The 12,925-nt window shown below is 37.9% G+C and overlaps 1 protein-coding gene across 2 annotated transcripts in view; it reads left to right on the top strand.

The window, feature by feature from the left end:
• The window catches only part of TXNDC11 (thioredoxin domain containing 11), a 100,810-nt gene that overhangs the window by 9,313 nt on the left and 78,572 nt on the right, over positions 1 to 12,925 (top strand). Inside the window, exons 2-4 of one of the 2 annotated variants that reach the window (XM_073362418.1) lie at positions 1,052 to 1,268; positions 3,972 to 4,069; positions 6,446 to 6,575. In XM_073362418.1, coding sequence (XP_073218519.1) covers positions 1,052 to 1,268; positions 3,972 to 4,069; positions 6,446 to 6,575 — 445 coding nt within the window. Of the gene's footprint in view, positions 1 to 1,051; positions 1,269 to 3,971; positions 4,070 to 6,445; positions 6,576 to 12,925 lie in introns of those variants that run through there. The other variant, XM_073362419.1, reaches the window with a different exon arrangement.

Genomic DNA, 12,925 nt, shown 5'->3' on the forward strand with positions numbered 1-12,925 from the left:
AGTGGATTTGTCCCGGTGGCTGTTATTTTCTTTAAATAAGGTTTATGCCCAGACAGTGGCGTGTTGACAGTACCTTCACATTTAAAATGAGACGTGTCTGTTTTGCCCTGTATGAATTTTGGCCTCTTCAATGATTAGTTCTGAGTTTGCAATGAAATAAGCTATAGCAAACATTTTACAAAATACAAAGTTGTAATAAGTAAAACATATTAATTACTCCTTCAGAATACAATATAGAAGAAAGAAATACTGAACATTTAGAAGACCAGCTAAATGTAAAATAACAGCTATGTCTGTAAAAATATTACATCACAAAACTTTGACTAGTGTCTGTTCTCTTATCACCTAAGGTACAAGAGTTAAAACAGGAGGAGGCCAGGGAAGAATGCCAAATAAACCTCTTATGCTGGTTATTTCTTATGCTAAAGAGAGATGCTATTCCTCTTTTGAGAATTTAAGGATTTGTGTGTATTAGGATTCATTTTGTGCTACATTGGTTTCATGATTTGATTATTGATTGTGTTCATGCAATAATATGTTTCTCAGTCTGTTTTTGTTAAATTATTAATATCAGTTTATACTGTTGTCAATTCCTTGATTAATTCATCTGTTCTCCATGATAACCTCAATTTGATTATTGCATTGTTTAGTGTCTTAGGGAAGTGTAGCAAATTTATTAGCTTTATATTTGCTTGTTTAGTTTCTCAAAAAATACATAAAAAGTACACAAAATTTTCTCTCAAGTGGCTGTGAGGTCCAAACAACCTATAAAGATGAGGCCCACTGACACACTCCTGAATTAACCCCCATTACCACTACAACGTAACGCACAAGAATATGTCTGATAGTGTTTATTTCTTAAAGCCTATGTTTTATGACATGTCATAGGACTAACCCAGATAATATAAATTTTTGTCATTTGCATCAATTTTGAAGATTTTTGTCATTCCATAACCTTTGCTAGGCTTCAGTAAACAAGTGTTTTGGAATGTTTACATATTTTTTGGTGCTGCATTATGTTGTCTAAGTACTTTCTTTTTCTTTCCCTTAGCCGAGCAAAAGATGTAACAATGGCAGCGAAGGTTCCAGTTAATTTCTTCTCCTCAAGATCCCCAGTCCTTGATCTTTTTCGGGGGCAACTGGACTACGCAGATTACATTCGCCAAGATTCTGAAGTTGTACTGTATTTTTTCTATGCCCCATGGTGTGGACAGTCCATTGCAGCAAGGGAAGAAATTGAACAAGTGGCAAGCAGATTGGCAGACCAGGTAATTCCAGTAAAGATGTTGATTAAAAAATGGCTTAGTTGGCCTTCATTCATTTCCAATCTCTGCCTTTCTCTGAGCATCCCATGGGAAGTCAGCAGGACCTAGATGCTTATGTTTAGCCTGTCCTCTTAATTTTTAAATTAAATGCAGAAAATCCCTGGTCCCCATTCTCTCACATATGTGTTATTCCCATTTCTAGGAGGGAAACTGTGTGAATTTCAACTAATAGAATTTTCTCATAATTCTTGAAACGGGACCGGGGATTGCCTTTGTGCAGAAGCAGCAGCTCCTAACCTCCCAAACACTTGAATCCTATGGAATCCAGAGTTCCCTCTGTCTTTACACTGCTACTCAGCTTCTGGATACTTCATGCCTTCAGCTGTCCTAAAACTCCTATCAGTGGGTTTCATGCCACAGCATAGGAAATGAGTGCAAATTACTGCAGACTTAGGGCTTTGTCAGCTGTCCTAAAACTCCTATCAGTGGGTTTCATGCCACAGCATAGGAAATGAGTGCAAATTACTGCAGACTTAGGGCTTTGTCTACACTAGCACATTTTTTGGCAAAACTTTCGTTGGCTGGGATGTGGAAAAAAAAACACCCCACTGACCGACATAAGTTTCACCAACAAAAGCGCTGGTGTGGATAGTGTTATGTTGGTGGGAGACGCTCTCTTGCAGACATAGCTACCGCCACTTGTTGGGGGTGGTTTAATTATGTCGGCATAGATCGACTACACAGAAGAGCTTACAGTGGCACAGCTGAAGCGGTACAGCTGTGCTGCTGTAAGGTCTGTAGTGTAGAACTGGTAATGGGCTCAGGTTCTCCTTAATTTTGTGGGGAAGGGTGGGAGCGTGCTCTGGACTTTTTCTGAAGGGTTTTAATAATCTGCGTGTGACTGAAACAGTCTCCCAAGTGCATATTTTTCTAGAGGCAACCTCTGTGCCTTCAAGATGGTGGAGAGAGAGTGTGGTTCTTCTATCCCCTAGAGAAGTCGCGAAGGAGGTTTCATTATGAGGAAGGGATTTTGGACATATGATTAATCTTTCAATATACTAAGCCTTGAAAATTTGAGATCCAAGAGGTGAATTTTTCCTGAAATGAATATCATATGAAAAGAGGTGGTTTAAAATGGAAACATTGTTTAACCTTAACTATAGTGAACAGAAACAGGTAAACATGATGAGGGCCTGGTCAGCTTGACTGAAAACCAACCAGTGATTGTGTTGGTTATATGCATAACACCTTTTAATACATACTAACGTCATCTTCTGTATGCTTACCTTCCAGTTGAGTGCTGTTTCTTCTACTTTTTTTAAAGTTTAATTATTATTTTTCTACTCTGCTCAGAATGGTCTAGAAATAAGTCACCATTTCTAAATTTACTTAAATATCAATACCTAAAATCCAGTTCCATCTTGCTTTGGATCATTCCCTTTCTGTCTTTCCAAACAACAAGAAATAGTTGATTCTTTTTTTTTAAAGAGTATATTTCACCTTTTTGGAAACTTCAATTGGTACTCCTCTGAATCTTTGAACAATACGGTGCTTGTTTTGTTCATTGCTGAGCTCTTTGCTGTACACTGTGAGATACTGCACGTGAAATTGTGAGCAGAGTATACAGAAGAAGTAGTGCAGCAGAAACCTGGATTCTTTAGAAGAGCTCAGTCCACAATCTTTTTAACATAGGTTTGCATTATGTGGTGGTGGGAGGCAGAGAGAGAACTTCTGCCAGGCAGGGGGTGCCCCAGACTATGTATTTATAAAATCCTGTTGAGGGTCTTTTAACACTTATTGCTGCTCCTGTTCCTATCCCTTAACAGTGAGGCATTCATTGTTCGTGCGATTTCAGCTCTGTTTTTATGTTTTGTCTTTGTATTATTTAAACAAAATTAGAGAGGTGAAATCATATAACAATCAATTGCTACACTGTCTGTGTTTCAGAGGGTATTATTCCCAATCAGTGGGTGGGGATTTACAGATGCAATTCCAGTTAGTTGCATAAATTGTCTATACATTGTTTGGACAGTAGTCCATTGCATTTGCATTTTATATAGCAGCTGTGTATAGCACCTGTGTTAATCAGTGCAATTATTGGATTTGCCTTTTTTTAGAAAGTCAGGTTGTTTGACACAGTTATAGAAGTAAAAAACTAGAGCATAGCATTTTTCAGAAAAGAAACAAAGTCACATACCACATCTATCTTGGATTTTGGTAATTATGTTTGAAATTTTTATTTGATAGTTAATTATTATTATTAATCATTTATTGCAGTAGTGCTTAAAGACCTATCAATGACGTAACGTACAAACACTGTGTGAACAGTTGTTGCCCTGAAGAGCTTACAATCTAACTAGACAAAACAAAGACAGTGTGGTAGAAGGGGTATAACAACAGAGGGAACATGAGATGGCAACAAATGTTATGTCAGTTTCTTGATTTTTTTTGTTTTTGTTTTAATTTTGCTTATGGATTTAGTTAGGAGAGGATAAGATAAATGGAAAGAAAAGTGAAGAGAGAGGGGACATTGAAGGGAGAGGTGGAGGGGAATAGAAAAGAGGGTAAGAGGGGAAATTGTGGCGTGACCCTGAGATGAAGAGATTTTGGAGGGCAGGGGAGAAAGAGGCTTGCAGCAAACAGCCAGTCAGCACAGGCTAGAGCAAGTCATTTTGATGTGTTTTGTACCTTTTGTCTGTTCTGCAGGTGCTGTTTGTGGCAGTTAACTGCTGGTGGAACCAGGGGAAATGCAGGAAACAGAAACATTTCTTTTATTTTCCTGTGATATATTTGTACCATCGGAGGTAAGAGTTTCACAAATGCGATTTATCTGCATTTTAGGTTGCTGGTAGACAGAATATCATAAAAATATCAAGGATGTGGTTTGTAATACATTGGTGTGTCAGAGGGGCTGCGAGCTGAAGTTCATCCCTGTGCAGAGGCCCAGCAGAAAACCTGTGAACTAGTTACACCGCCACAGGGTCTGAATGGGACTTAAGTGATTCATAGGCCTTGTGCTGCCCTTTGGTCATAGCTGAATTTCACCTCTTGTGAATAGTCACTTAGGCTAAAGCCTGTTTTGTCCCATTGTTTTGTCCTTAAGCAAAATTCTCATTGACTTCAGTGGGAGGTTTGCCTCAGATGAGGATTCAAGAATTTGGACCTATATCATTTTGTTTTATTTTTAATATTTCCTGCTTGCTTTGGGGGTGGGTAGCATCATTTGGTCTCAATTCAGGAAAGCACCCCTACTTAGGACAGCACTTACGTGCTAAAGTCCCACTAAAGTCAGTGGGGTTTAAGCATGTACTTAATTAAGCAGATGCTTAGGTCTTTTTCTGAACTGGGGCCTCTACCAGTGTTATGCAGTGAAAGTTTGGCATCCTTAGTGTCCCTTTACATCTTTTCTTTTTTGATTTTTGTCTGAACTTGAAAATAAGGCACTGAGCGTAACACTGAGCATGTTGCCTGACAGAGGCAGGTGCTGTGCAGTCTCCCACATCTATTTCTACCTGTGCACCTTAGTCCTGCACTGTGGCTCCCCGTCTTTTCCAGTCCAGCATTTCTCCCTTGAGTAGTCAACTAATCATGTAAACTGTACAACATTGTTTTATTTGCGCATGTTTACTAATGCTTCAATTCTCAACTCATTTTATGTAGATGAGGGGAGAATGCTGAAATTTGCTGACAAGCCCTGAATTTCAGCTGACTACATACACAGGTTGCACTGAAATAACTTAAAACGGTATAAGAACTGATTTAGTTAAATCAGTGCAAACTCTGAAATCGACACACATCATTGATTGATCTTGAGTCTGTAAATTTATCAGTACAAACTAAATCAATATAAGCCAGGTTTAAATTGATATGAGGGTCCACGTAGAAAGTTGCACCAAAATAATAAAAGGTTTCAGTTGCAACTGATTTAGTTATTTCCTTTTGTTTGTATTTACCAGCCCTCAGATAGTTACATGTTAAGCTCTACAGCATATTTTCTCCACAGTATGATTTGGATTAGTGTGGTCTTTGTACTTAGGAGGGTGCAAAATTAATTAGTGTAGCAGATTTTTGCTTAGACTCTTCATTTTATGTATAAGTGTGTGTTTAAAAATAAAATTCCCAAACAAACAACACACACCACTTTACAGGTCATTATAGATTAGTGTGCTTGAATTGCTTATGCTGTGTGGATGGACTCCTCTACCTCTCCCAAGGTGTTGAACTTCTAAAATTGTATGTTGTGCATGCAGAGTAATATTTTTCCATCAATTTTTCTGACCTATGCATTACATAATAATGTTCCTGTGTGTTGATATAATGCATGTTGCTAATAATCCCAAGAGCTGTAATAATATCAGTTGACATGATCTAGTGGACTGCCTCTGGAACAATTCAATCTGTATGAATACATGGTATCTTTTAATGCAGAGTAATATTTTTCTTATAATGTTATATATATTACATATAATTATGTGCAAAACTACATCAAGGTTCTAAGTGACTCCCACAGAGGGAATGCAACTGGGAGAGTTAAGACTACACTTTATGCTTTTAAGTACTACACCTAACTTTCGTTTGACTGATTTATTTCATTGTTCAGTGTGGTGTTAAATCTAATCAGATGGCAGTTAACAGAGTGCCACTTGTGAAAGCCTACTTCATTCTTGCATCATTTGTGTGATGGAGTAGCAGTATTTGCACCTGTCTAGTTTAATTCTTTGTTGTTTTCTTTTTTAATCCTCGAGGATTTTTTAAATCTATATTTTTTGCTGTCATGTGTGTCTATTGAGGTGTATTGACAAAGCAGAATGGCCTATTGCTCCACATGCTAATTAGGCCATTTTGTAAATTTTTGCCTATCTTTTATCAACTTTTTTTTTTAATAAGACTCGTAGATTGTCTTAATTCCCAGATCCTTACTATCACACACAATCATAGGCTCTTTATCGGAGTCTCTGTTATTTCAGTAAGTAAATTCTGAATAGGTCTCACTTCTAGTCCCTTAACACTGATACTCTATCAGCTACAGAATTTACTCTTCATCAGCACTAGGAACATCCTCTGCTCTCTAGGGACTGAGCATGGTGTCTGTGTATTACTCCCAGCCAGGGACTCCATTGTTAATTTAGTGTTTGCAGCTTAACCTTCATCTTAATGTATTATTATTTTTTTGGTACTAGTTTTGGACCAATTGAATACAAAGGCCCTATGAGTGCTGTTTATATTGAAAAGTTTGTTCGCCGGGTGATGACACCACTACTCTACATCTCGTCTCGATCAAAATTACTAGATTTCCTCTCATATTATGAGGTACTTGTCTCTCTTGTCTAGTTTTACCATTTGTGGTTCTGAAAGGGTTTGATTTGTTTCAGGATTAAATCTGACCTTCTCCAAATCACTAGGTTTTTTCAGGGTCTCAGAAACCTGCAGTGCATCTCAAGTGTTCTTACAAGTATAACACGTGAAATAACAGACCAAAAATACCAGTTCCTAATACACTGACTACATATTTCCTGCATTATATGAATTTCAGTGTTTCCCTAGTTTATGATTATTAATTTGTATTAAAGTAGTGTCTAGAGACTACAATTAAGAATGTGATTCCTCTGTATGAGGTGTTGTATAGTCTTTGCCCCAAAGAGTTTACAGTTTAAGTTTAGATTGCAGTCAAAGGATGAATAATAGAATTAATGTTTAAAATAGAAGTCAAAGTAATATTACAAATTTCTAATAAATGAGAATATCAGTCAAGTAAAAGCTCACATTAAATCAAATGAATAACTGGCTTCTAGAGACAAACGAATTCTTCACTACTTGATAATCTATATTTGTTTATAGTATAACTTCACACTTTTAATCCACATCAGGGGGTGTTGCATTGTGTTTGACTAGCTTTCAGGTTCTGGTGTTTACTTACACTGTGACAGTGTCCAAAATGTGGTAGGTTGCTTTCCAAACGCACATTAAAACATGGTCCCTGCTTTGAAGAGTGTGCAGTCTAAAAAGACATACAAATGAAGGCCAGGGAAAAGAGATACTACATGCAAGCAAAGTTGTTTGGGTGATGATTTGCACATGTCATTTTAGTTGCTTTTTTTTGTTTCTGTATATGGGAAGATTGTGGGAGAGACAAGAGGATTGATAAATAGAGCATGGATTTGATGTACATAGGAGGCATGATGGACAGCAGGGAAGACTGAGACTAAGTGTGGGGAGGAAGAGGAAAATGGAGATGGGAAAATAGCGAGTGGGGTAGTTTTGATGGCGTGGGGAGTGTGGTGGCCAGAAAGTAAGGTCCTAATGCAAAGGAGGTTTTGTTAGAGAGAAGCAAGAGCAAAAAACAGTCAACAAAATGTGAAATTTGACTAGTTCAAATTTGAGGTTTCCAATGAGGTCAGGAAGCAGTGGGGTGAGAAGTCCCTGCTGATGCTACTGTTACTCCTCTGAAGAATTCTGGAGTGCCTCTGACTAATGTGGAGCCCCCATATGTTTGTTGTATGTGCTGCTGCAAAATGGGAGCTGCTGAGCCCCCCTCTTTATTGCAGCTGCCACCCTAGTCTCTCTTGCTCCCAGCAGGATGCAGGCCTTGACTAATAAAAGGCTCCTTGTCCCTGCTGTCCATCGTTGTCTCAGCAGACACTTGGGGCGTGGCTTAATCTTTTGGTCATGCTGCCTGTCTTCCCTCACTAACAGCCCACCATTATGGTCTGTGGATTACAGTAAAAGTTAGGGCTACATTCTCTTCTCAGTCCATAGTGGAATGTTATAGGGAAGTTTTGCACAGAGATCAAGGGTGGCATGTGGCTTTTATGTAGTAAGTAAACTTTTAGTTATCATTATTTCTATTTGTTCAATTCCTTATTGTCACATGTGGTGCCATTCAGTGGGAAAATATACTCCCCTTTTAGGATTATGGCTTCTTCTGCCCTTTGATTATCTTCTTTCCCCATGCTCCTTTTTTTCCAGTTTTTCCCTTTCTCTTTGTGTGTTTCCTCTGGCCTTCCCTCTGTATTTTCTTCTCTGCAGCAACATTTTCCACACTATTTGGGTTTGCTCCCACAGATGGTCAACAATGAAATGTTTAATGTGGACAGTAACATTTCATTGAGTTTTAGCACTTGTCTCAATGAAATCAGTGGGTGGTGGGGATTCACAACCCTCATCCTCATTTTTTTCAAGTAGTCCACCAATTGAGGTGGACATCATAGCATCTGTTACACTTGATTCATGTTTGGAAGATTTTCTTCACAACCAAGAGGGCAAGAGTGTTGTTTTTTTTTAATTAAATCTTAGATTATTAACGTGCCACTGGTTTAAAGTTTCAGATTTCAGTACCATCAAAATAAGGATCAAATCCAGTCAGAATTCCTTTAATCACATCAAGTAGTCTCTTAGCAATTGAATGCCTTATCCCTTATTCAGGCCAGACTCTAACCGAAGTTAATAAAAGATTGTGCTGCATAGTGAATATGAGAACAGCCCCGAAGAGTACTTGGAATACCATGACATCAGTGTATATTGTACATACAGTATGGGTTAGAGGGAGGAGAAAATAATGTGGACTAGTACTTTAAACAAGCAGATCTCCAAAATGACAAGTTTTGAAAAGTGGTACCTCTCGTGCATAATTTCTTTGATATGGCTCTTTACTATGCCATTATGTCTGTACAACCGAATAACATACCTTCCAAGATGTGATAATGTACTCTGGTTGGGTCTTGCTGTCTCTGAAAACAGTTCTCAAAGCAGAAAGGTATGGATTAAAAGTGAAACAGTGATGCATGGAAGTAAGTGTGTGTGTATATTCTGGGAAAGATAGTTTTGCCAGAGTCACTTACATCTACAAAAGGAATTAAATTTAGAGTTCAACCTAACCCTCTTTCCTTAACTCACTCTGTTGTACTTAGGTCTTTCAGGGGAGTGCCACAAGGCTGGATGAAGCTATATATATTGTCTGTTAAGTGTTGCAATATTTCTTTCTCTAGATGCTATGGGGTGAGTTTGTGATTGCTTGAGGATTGCCTTTTTTTTTTTTTGGCTGAATTTCCTTGTTTTATTAATTTAAATCCAACTTTTTATACATTTAATTTATTGTAGTCATGTGGTTTAACACAGTGGCTCTCAAGTTGCAGTGTGGGAGGTTTAGATTGGATATTAGGAAAAACTTTTTCACTAAGAGGGTGGTGAAACACTGGAATGAGTTACCTAGGGAGGTGGTAGAATCTCCTTCCTTAGAGGTTTTTAAGGTCAGGCTTGACAAAGCCCTGGCTGGGATGATTTAACTGGGAATTGGTCCTGCTTTGAGCAGGGGGTTGGACTAGATGACCTTCTGGGGTCCCTTCCAACCCTGATATTCTATGATTCTATGATTCTGTGATTCAATCTTTACAGACTACTGTACCCCTTCTAGGAGTCTGATTTGTCTCATGTACCCCCAAGTGTCATCTCATTTAAAAACTACTTGCTTACAAAATCAGACATAAAAATACAAAAGTGTCACAGTACACTATTACTGAAAAATTGCTTACTTTCTCATTTTACCATGTAATTATAAAAAAAATCCACTGGAATATAAATACAGTACTTACATTTCAGCATATAGTATATAGAGCAGTATAAACAAGTCATTGTATGAAAATTTAGTTTGTATTGATTTCGCTAGTGCTTTTTTATATAGCATGTTGTAAAACGAGGCAAATATTTAGATGAGTTGATGTAGCCCTGGAAGACCTCTGCATACCCCCAGGAGTACGTGTACCGCTGGTTGAGAACCACTGGTTTACCATAGCTCATCTAATACTAAGGTCAAGAAGACTTCATGATTTAACAGTCTTTTTACAGTGTAGTAGCGTCAGAAATGGATAGAGATTGTGAGTTGATCTAGTGCTAGTGTAACCCACACACCTTCTGGGTGTGGTGTTCTGTCCCATCTAGTGGCACCGAGACCACTTACAGAAATAAAATGAATCTGTCAGCTGTTAAACTGAGTCTGTTACACTAACTGCTATGCATACTAGCAAGAGCTTTCCTTTTTTTTTTTGTCTGAGACACCTTTCCTTTTGGTTAATGAAAGTGCTGTAGTACATTCTTGAGGTCTGTTGTCACAATTATATAACTAGCAGTTTTTCACATCATGACATATTTAAAATGAAGTTTCAGAGTAGCAGCCGTGTTAGTCTGTATTCGCAAAAAGAAAAGGAGTACTTGTGGCACCTTAGAGACTAACCAATTTATTTGAGCATAAGCTTTCATGAGCTACAGCTCACTTCATCGGGTGCAAAATGAAGTGAACCTGTCAGTAGTATGTATTACTAAGGTAGATGAAGCAGTTACACTTCTTAATCAGTTGAGTAGCTATGAAATTACACAGGTTTGCATGAAAGAAATGCATCTCTGTTTGTGATGCTTGATTCTTCTTTTGCTTTCTGAGGGTACAACTGGCAACTTTGCCTTTCTGGGTGAGGGCATCCAACATCGTCTTAAGAATACCTCTAAATTGGTAAGGTTTGATAGACATATGTAATTATCTTTCTAAAAACAAAATGGGCCCTTGAGTTCTAGGATACTGACAGATGCTCTTAAAATTGGGCGGTATTTAAAAATATCACTTATTCTATTGAGATAACATTTGTGATTGTTTCTCTGAAACATAAAAGCAGCCTCAGGTAGCCATTGCTTATATCAAAATGCTAGGTTGTACAAAATGTGCTCTAAAGTTTAGACAAGTACAGTTGTCAAATACTTTAGGTGGAGAACAATTTTCTGTTTTGCAGTCTGGTATGCGTAAGAAAGAACCTGTATGCTATAAGATTGATGCACGGGGAAGGATCTTCAGCTGGATGAGTTGAAAGAATGTTATATCTTCAAAACAAAGCATGATGCAACTTGAAACACCAGGCAAACAAAGACTTTTGGTTTCAGAGTGGTAGTCATGTTAGTGTGTATCAGCAAAAACAATGAGGAGTACTTGTGGCACCTTAGAGACTAACCAATTTATTTGGACATAAGCTTTCATGGGCTAAAATCCATCTGATGAAGTGGGTTTTAACTTATGAAAACTTATTCCCAAATAAATTTTAGTCTCTAAGGTGCACAAGTACTCCTTGTTTTTTTTAAAGACTTTTGGATTACTTCTAATTCATGGTACCTGGAGATGTCCTGAGGAAGAGCCCAAAGCCTGAGAAGGACAGTGAATAGGAGGAGGGTCTATGGGGTGTCTAGATCCCGTACTGTTTAAGGGATTATACATCAGGAAATAAAGCCCTCATCTTGTAAAGGGATTGCTAAAAGCAGATCCATATGTTGACATGAATTCCTTTGCAGAATCTAAGTTTGTGATTCATGTGTTGGTCTAAATGGCAGCCACTGCAAGGCATGCAAGTTGGGCATAAGATATTTTCTAATGGTCGCATCTGGTATCAGACATGTTATGTCATTTTGCACTGGCTGCAAGACATAGGGTTGCATTGTGACAGCCCAGAACAGGGGGAATTGCAGTAGTTAAACTGAAATGACAAAGCCGTGGGTGGCATTGGTGAAACTGAACTTTGGTGGCAAATTCTTTTTTCTTTTCTGACAGATACGTTAGTTGCACTTCATGAAGGCTTATTTTCCTTTTAAAAGGACAAACTGCTGTTTTTGAGCTCCAGTAATTGTGCAAACACAGATTCTTATTTGTCTTTCTCCTTTTTTGAACTTTTTATTTACAGTTTTTGCAGTAAAAATGATAATGCCACAGTGAGAAATGTGCACTGATATTAGCAGACATAGTCTATATAAATGAATGGGGCTATTCTTTTAACTTTTAAAAGGTGATTATCTTGACTTTTGATTGTGATGACTGAAAAATTGGGAGTCGTCTTTATAGATAATACATATATCCTCCTCTTTTTTTATTTAAAGAAGAAAAAAGCTTTTTTTCCCTTCTCTCTTTAATTTTTTTAGGGCTAATATTGTTCTAACCTTTTAAATTCATGCATAGCAGTGTTGCTTTGTGTTTTGAGCAAAGAAGTGATAGTCAGGAGTTACCTACATCTATCCCTGTTTCTGCGCCTGATTTACTGTGTGACGCTGGGCAACTCTTTTCCTCAGTTTTGTCATTTTGAAATGAATAGTAATTTTTACCTACCTCCTGATGGCTTCTGGGATTTAATTAATGTATGTAAGGTGCTTTGCTATCCTCCAGTGGAAGAAGCCATAAGAAATACAAGGTATTCTTTTTAAAATAATCATATTTAGCTGTTAAACATCATTTATATTTTTAGTGCACATTCAAACTCTTTTCTCTCCCACTTTCAAAACTCTTCTATGTCCTTGCAAAGTCAGCAATGTTTATTTTACATCTGGCACATTCTGTTTTTATAGGACAGTCTCTTATAACAGAGAAAACAAATCCTTGTTGGTTCCAGTGTAAAGGGGACTAAAAAATAGGTCTCCTTTGTTGGCTAAATGAATGGTCTCCAAGCACTATGTCAGCTGTCTTGTGACTCCTGCCGCTACTAAAGACAACTGTTATGGTGAAGAGGGGGAAATAGCAGCCAACTCCAGCAACTAGAGCACCAGTGAGATTGAAGCTGCCAGCCACAAGTGGAAGAGGCAAGAGTAGAGAAGAACGGAATTGGATAGCTATGCCATAAGTTTAGGTAGTGGGAAGAGAAAAG

The sequence above is a fragment of the Lepidochelys kempii genome, chromosome 10, assembly GCF_965140265.1.
Source record: "Lepidochelys kempii isolate rLepKem1 chromosome 10, rLepKem1.hap2, whole genome shotgun sequence".
NCBI lineage: Eukaryota > Metazoa > Chordata > Testudines > Cheloniidae > Lepidochelys > Lepidochelys kempii.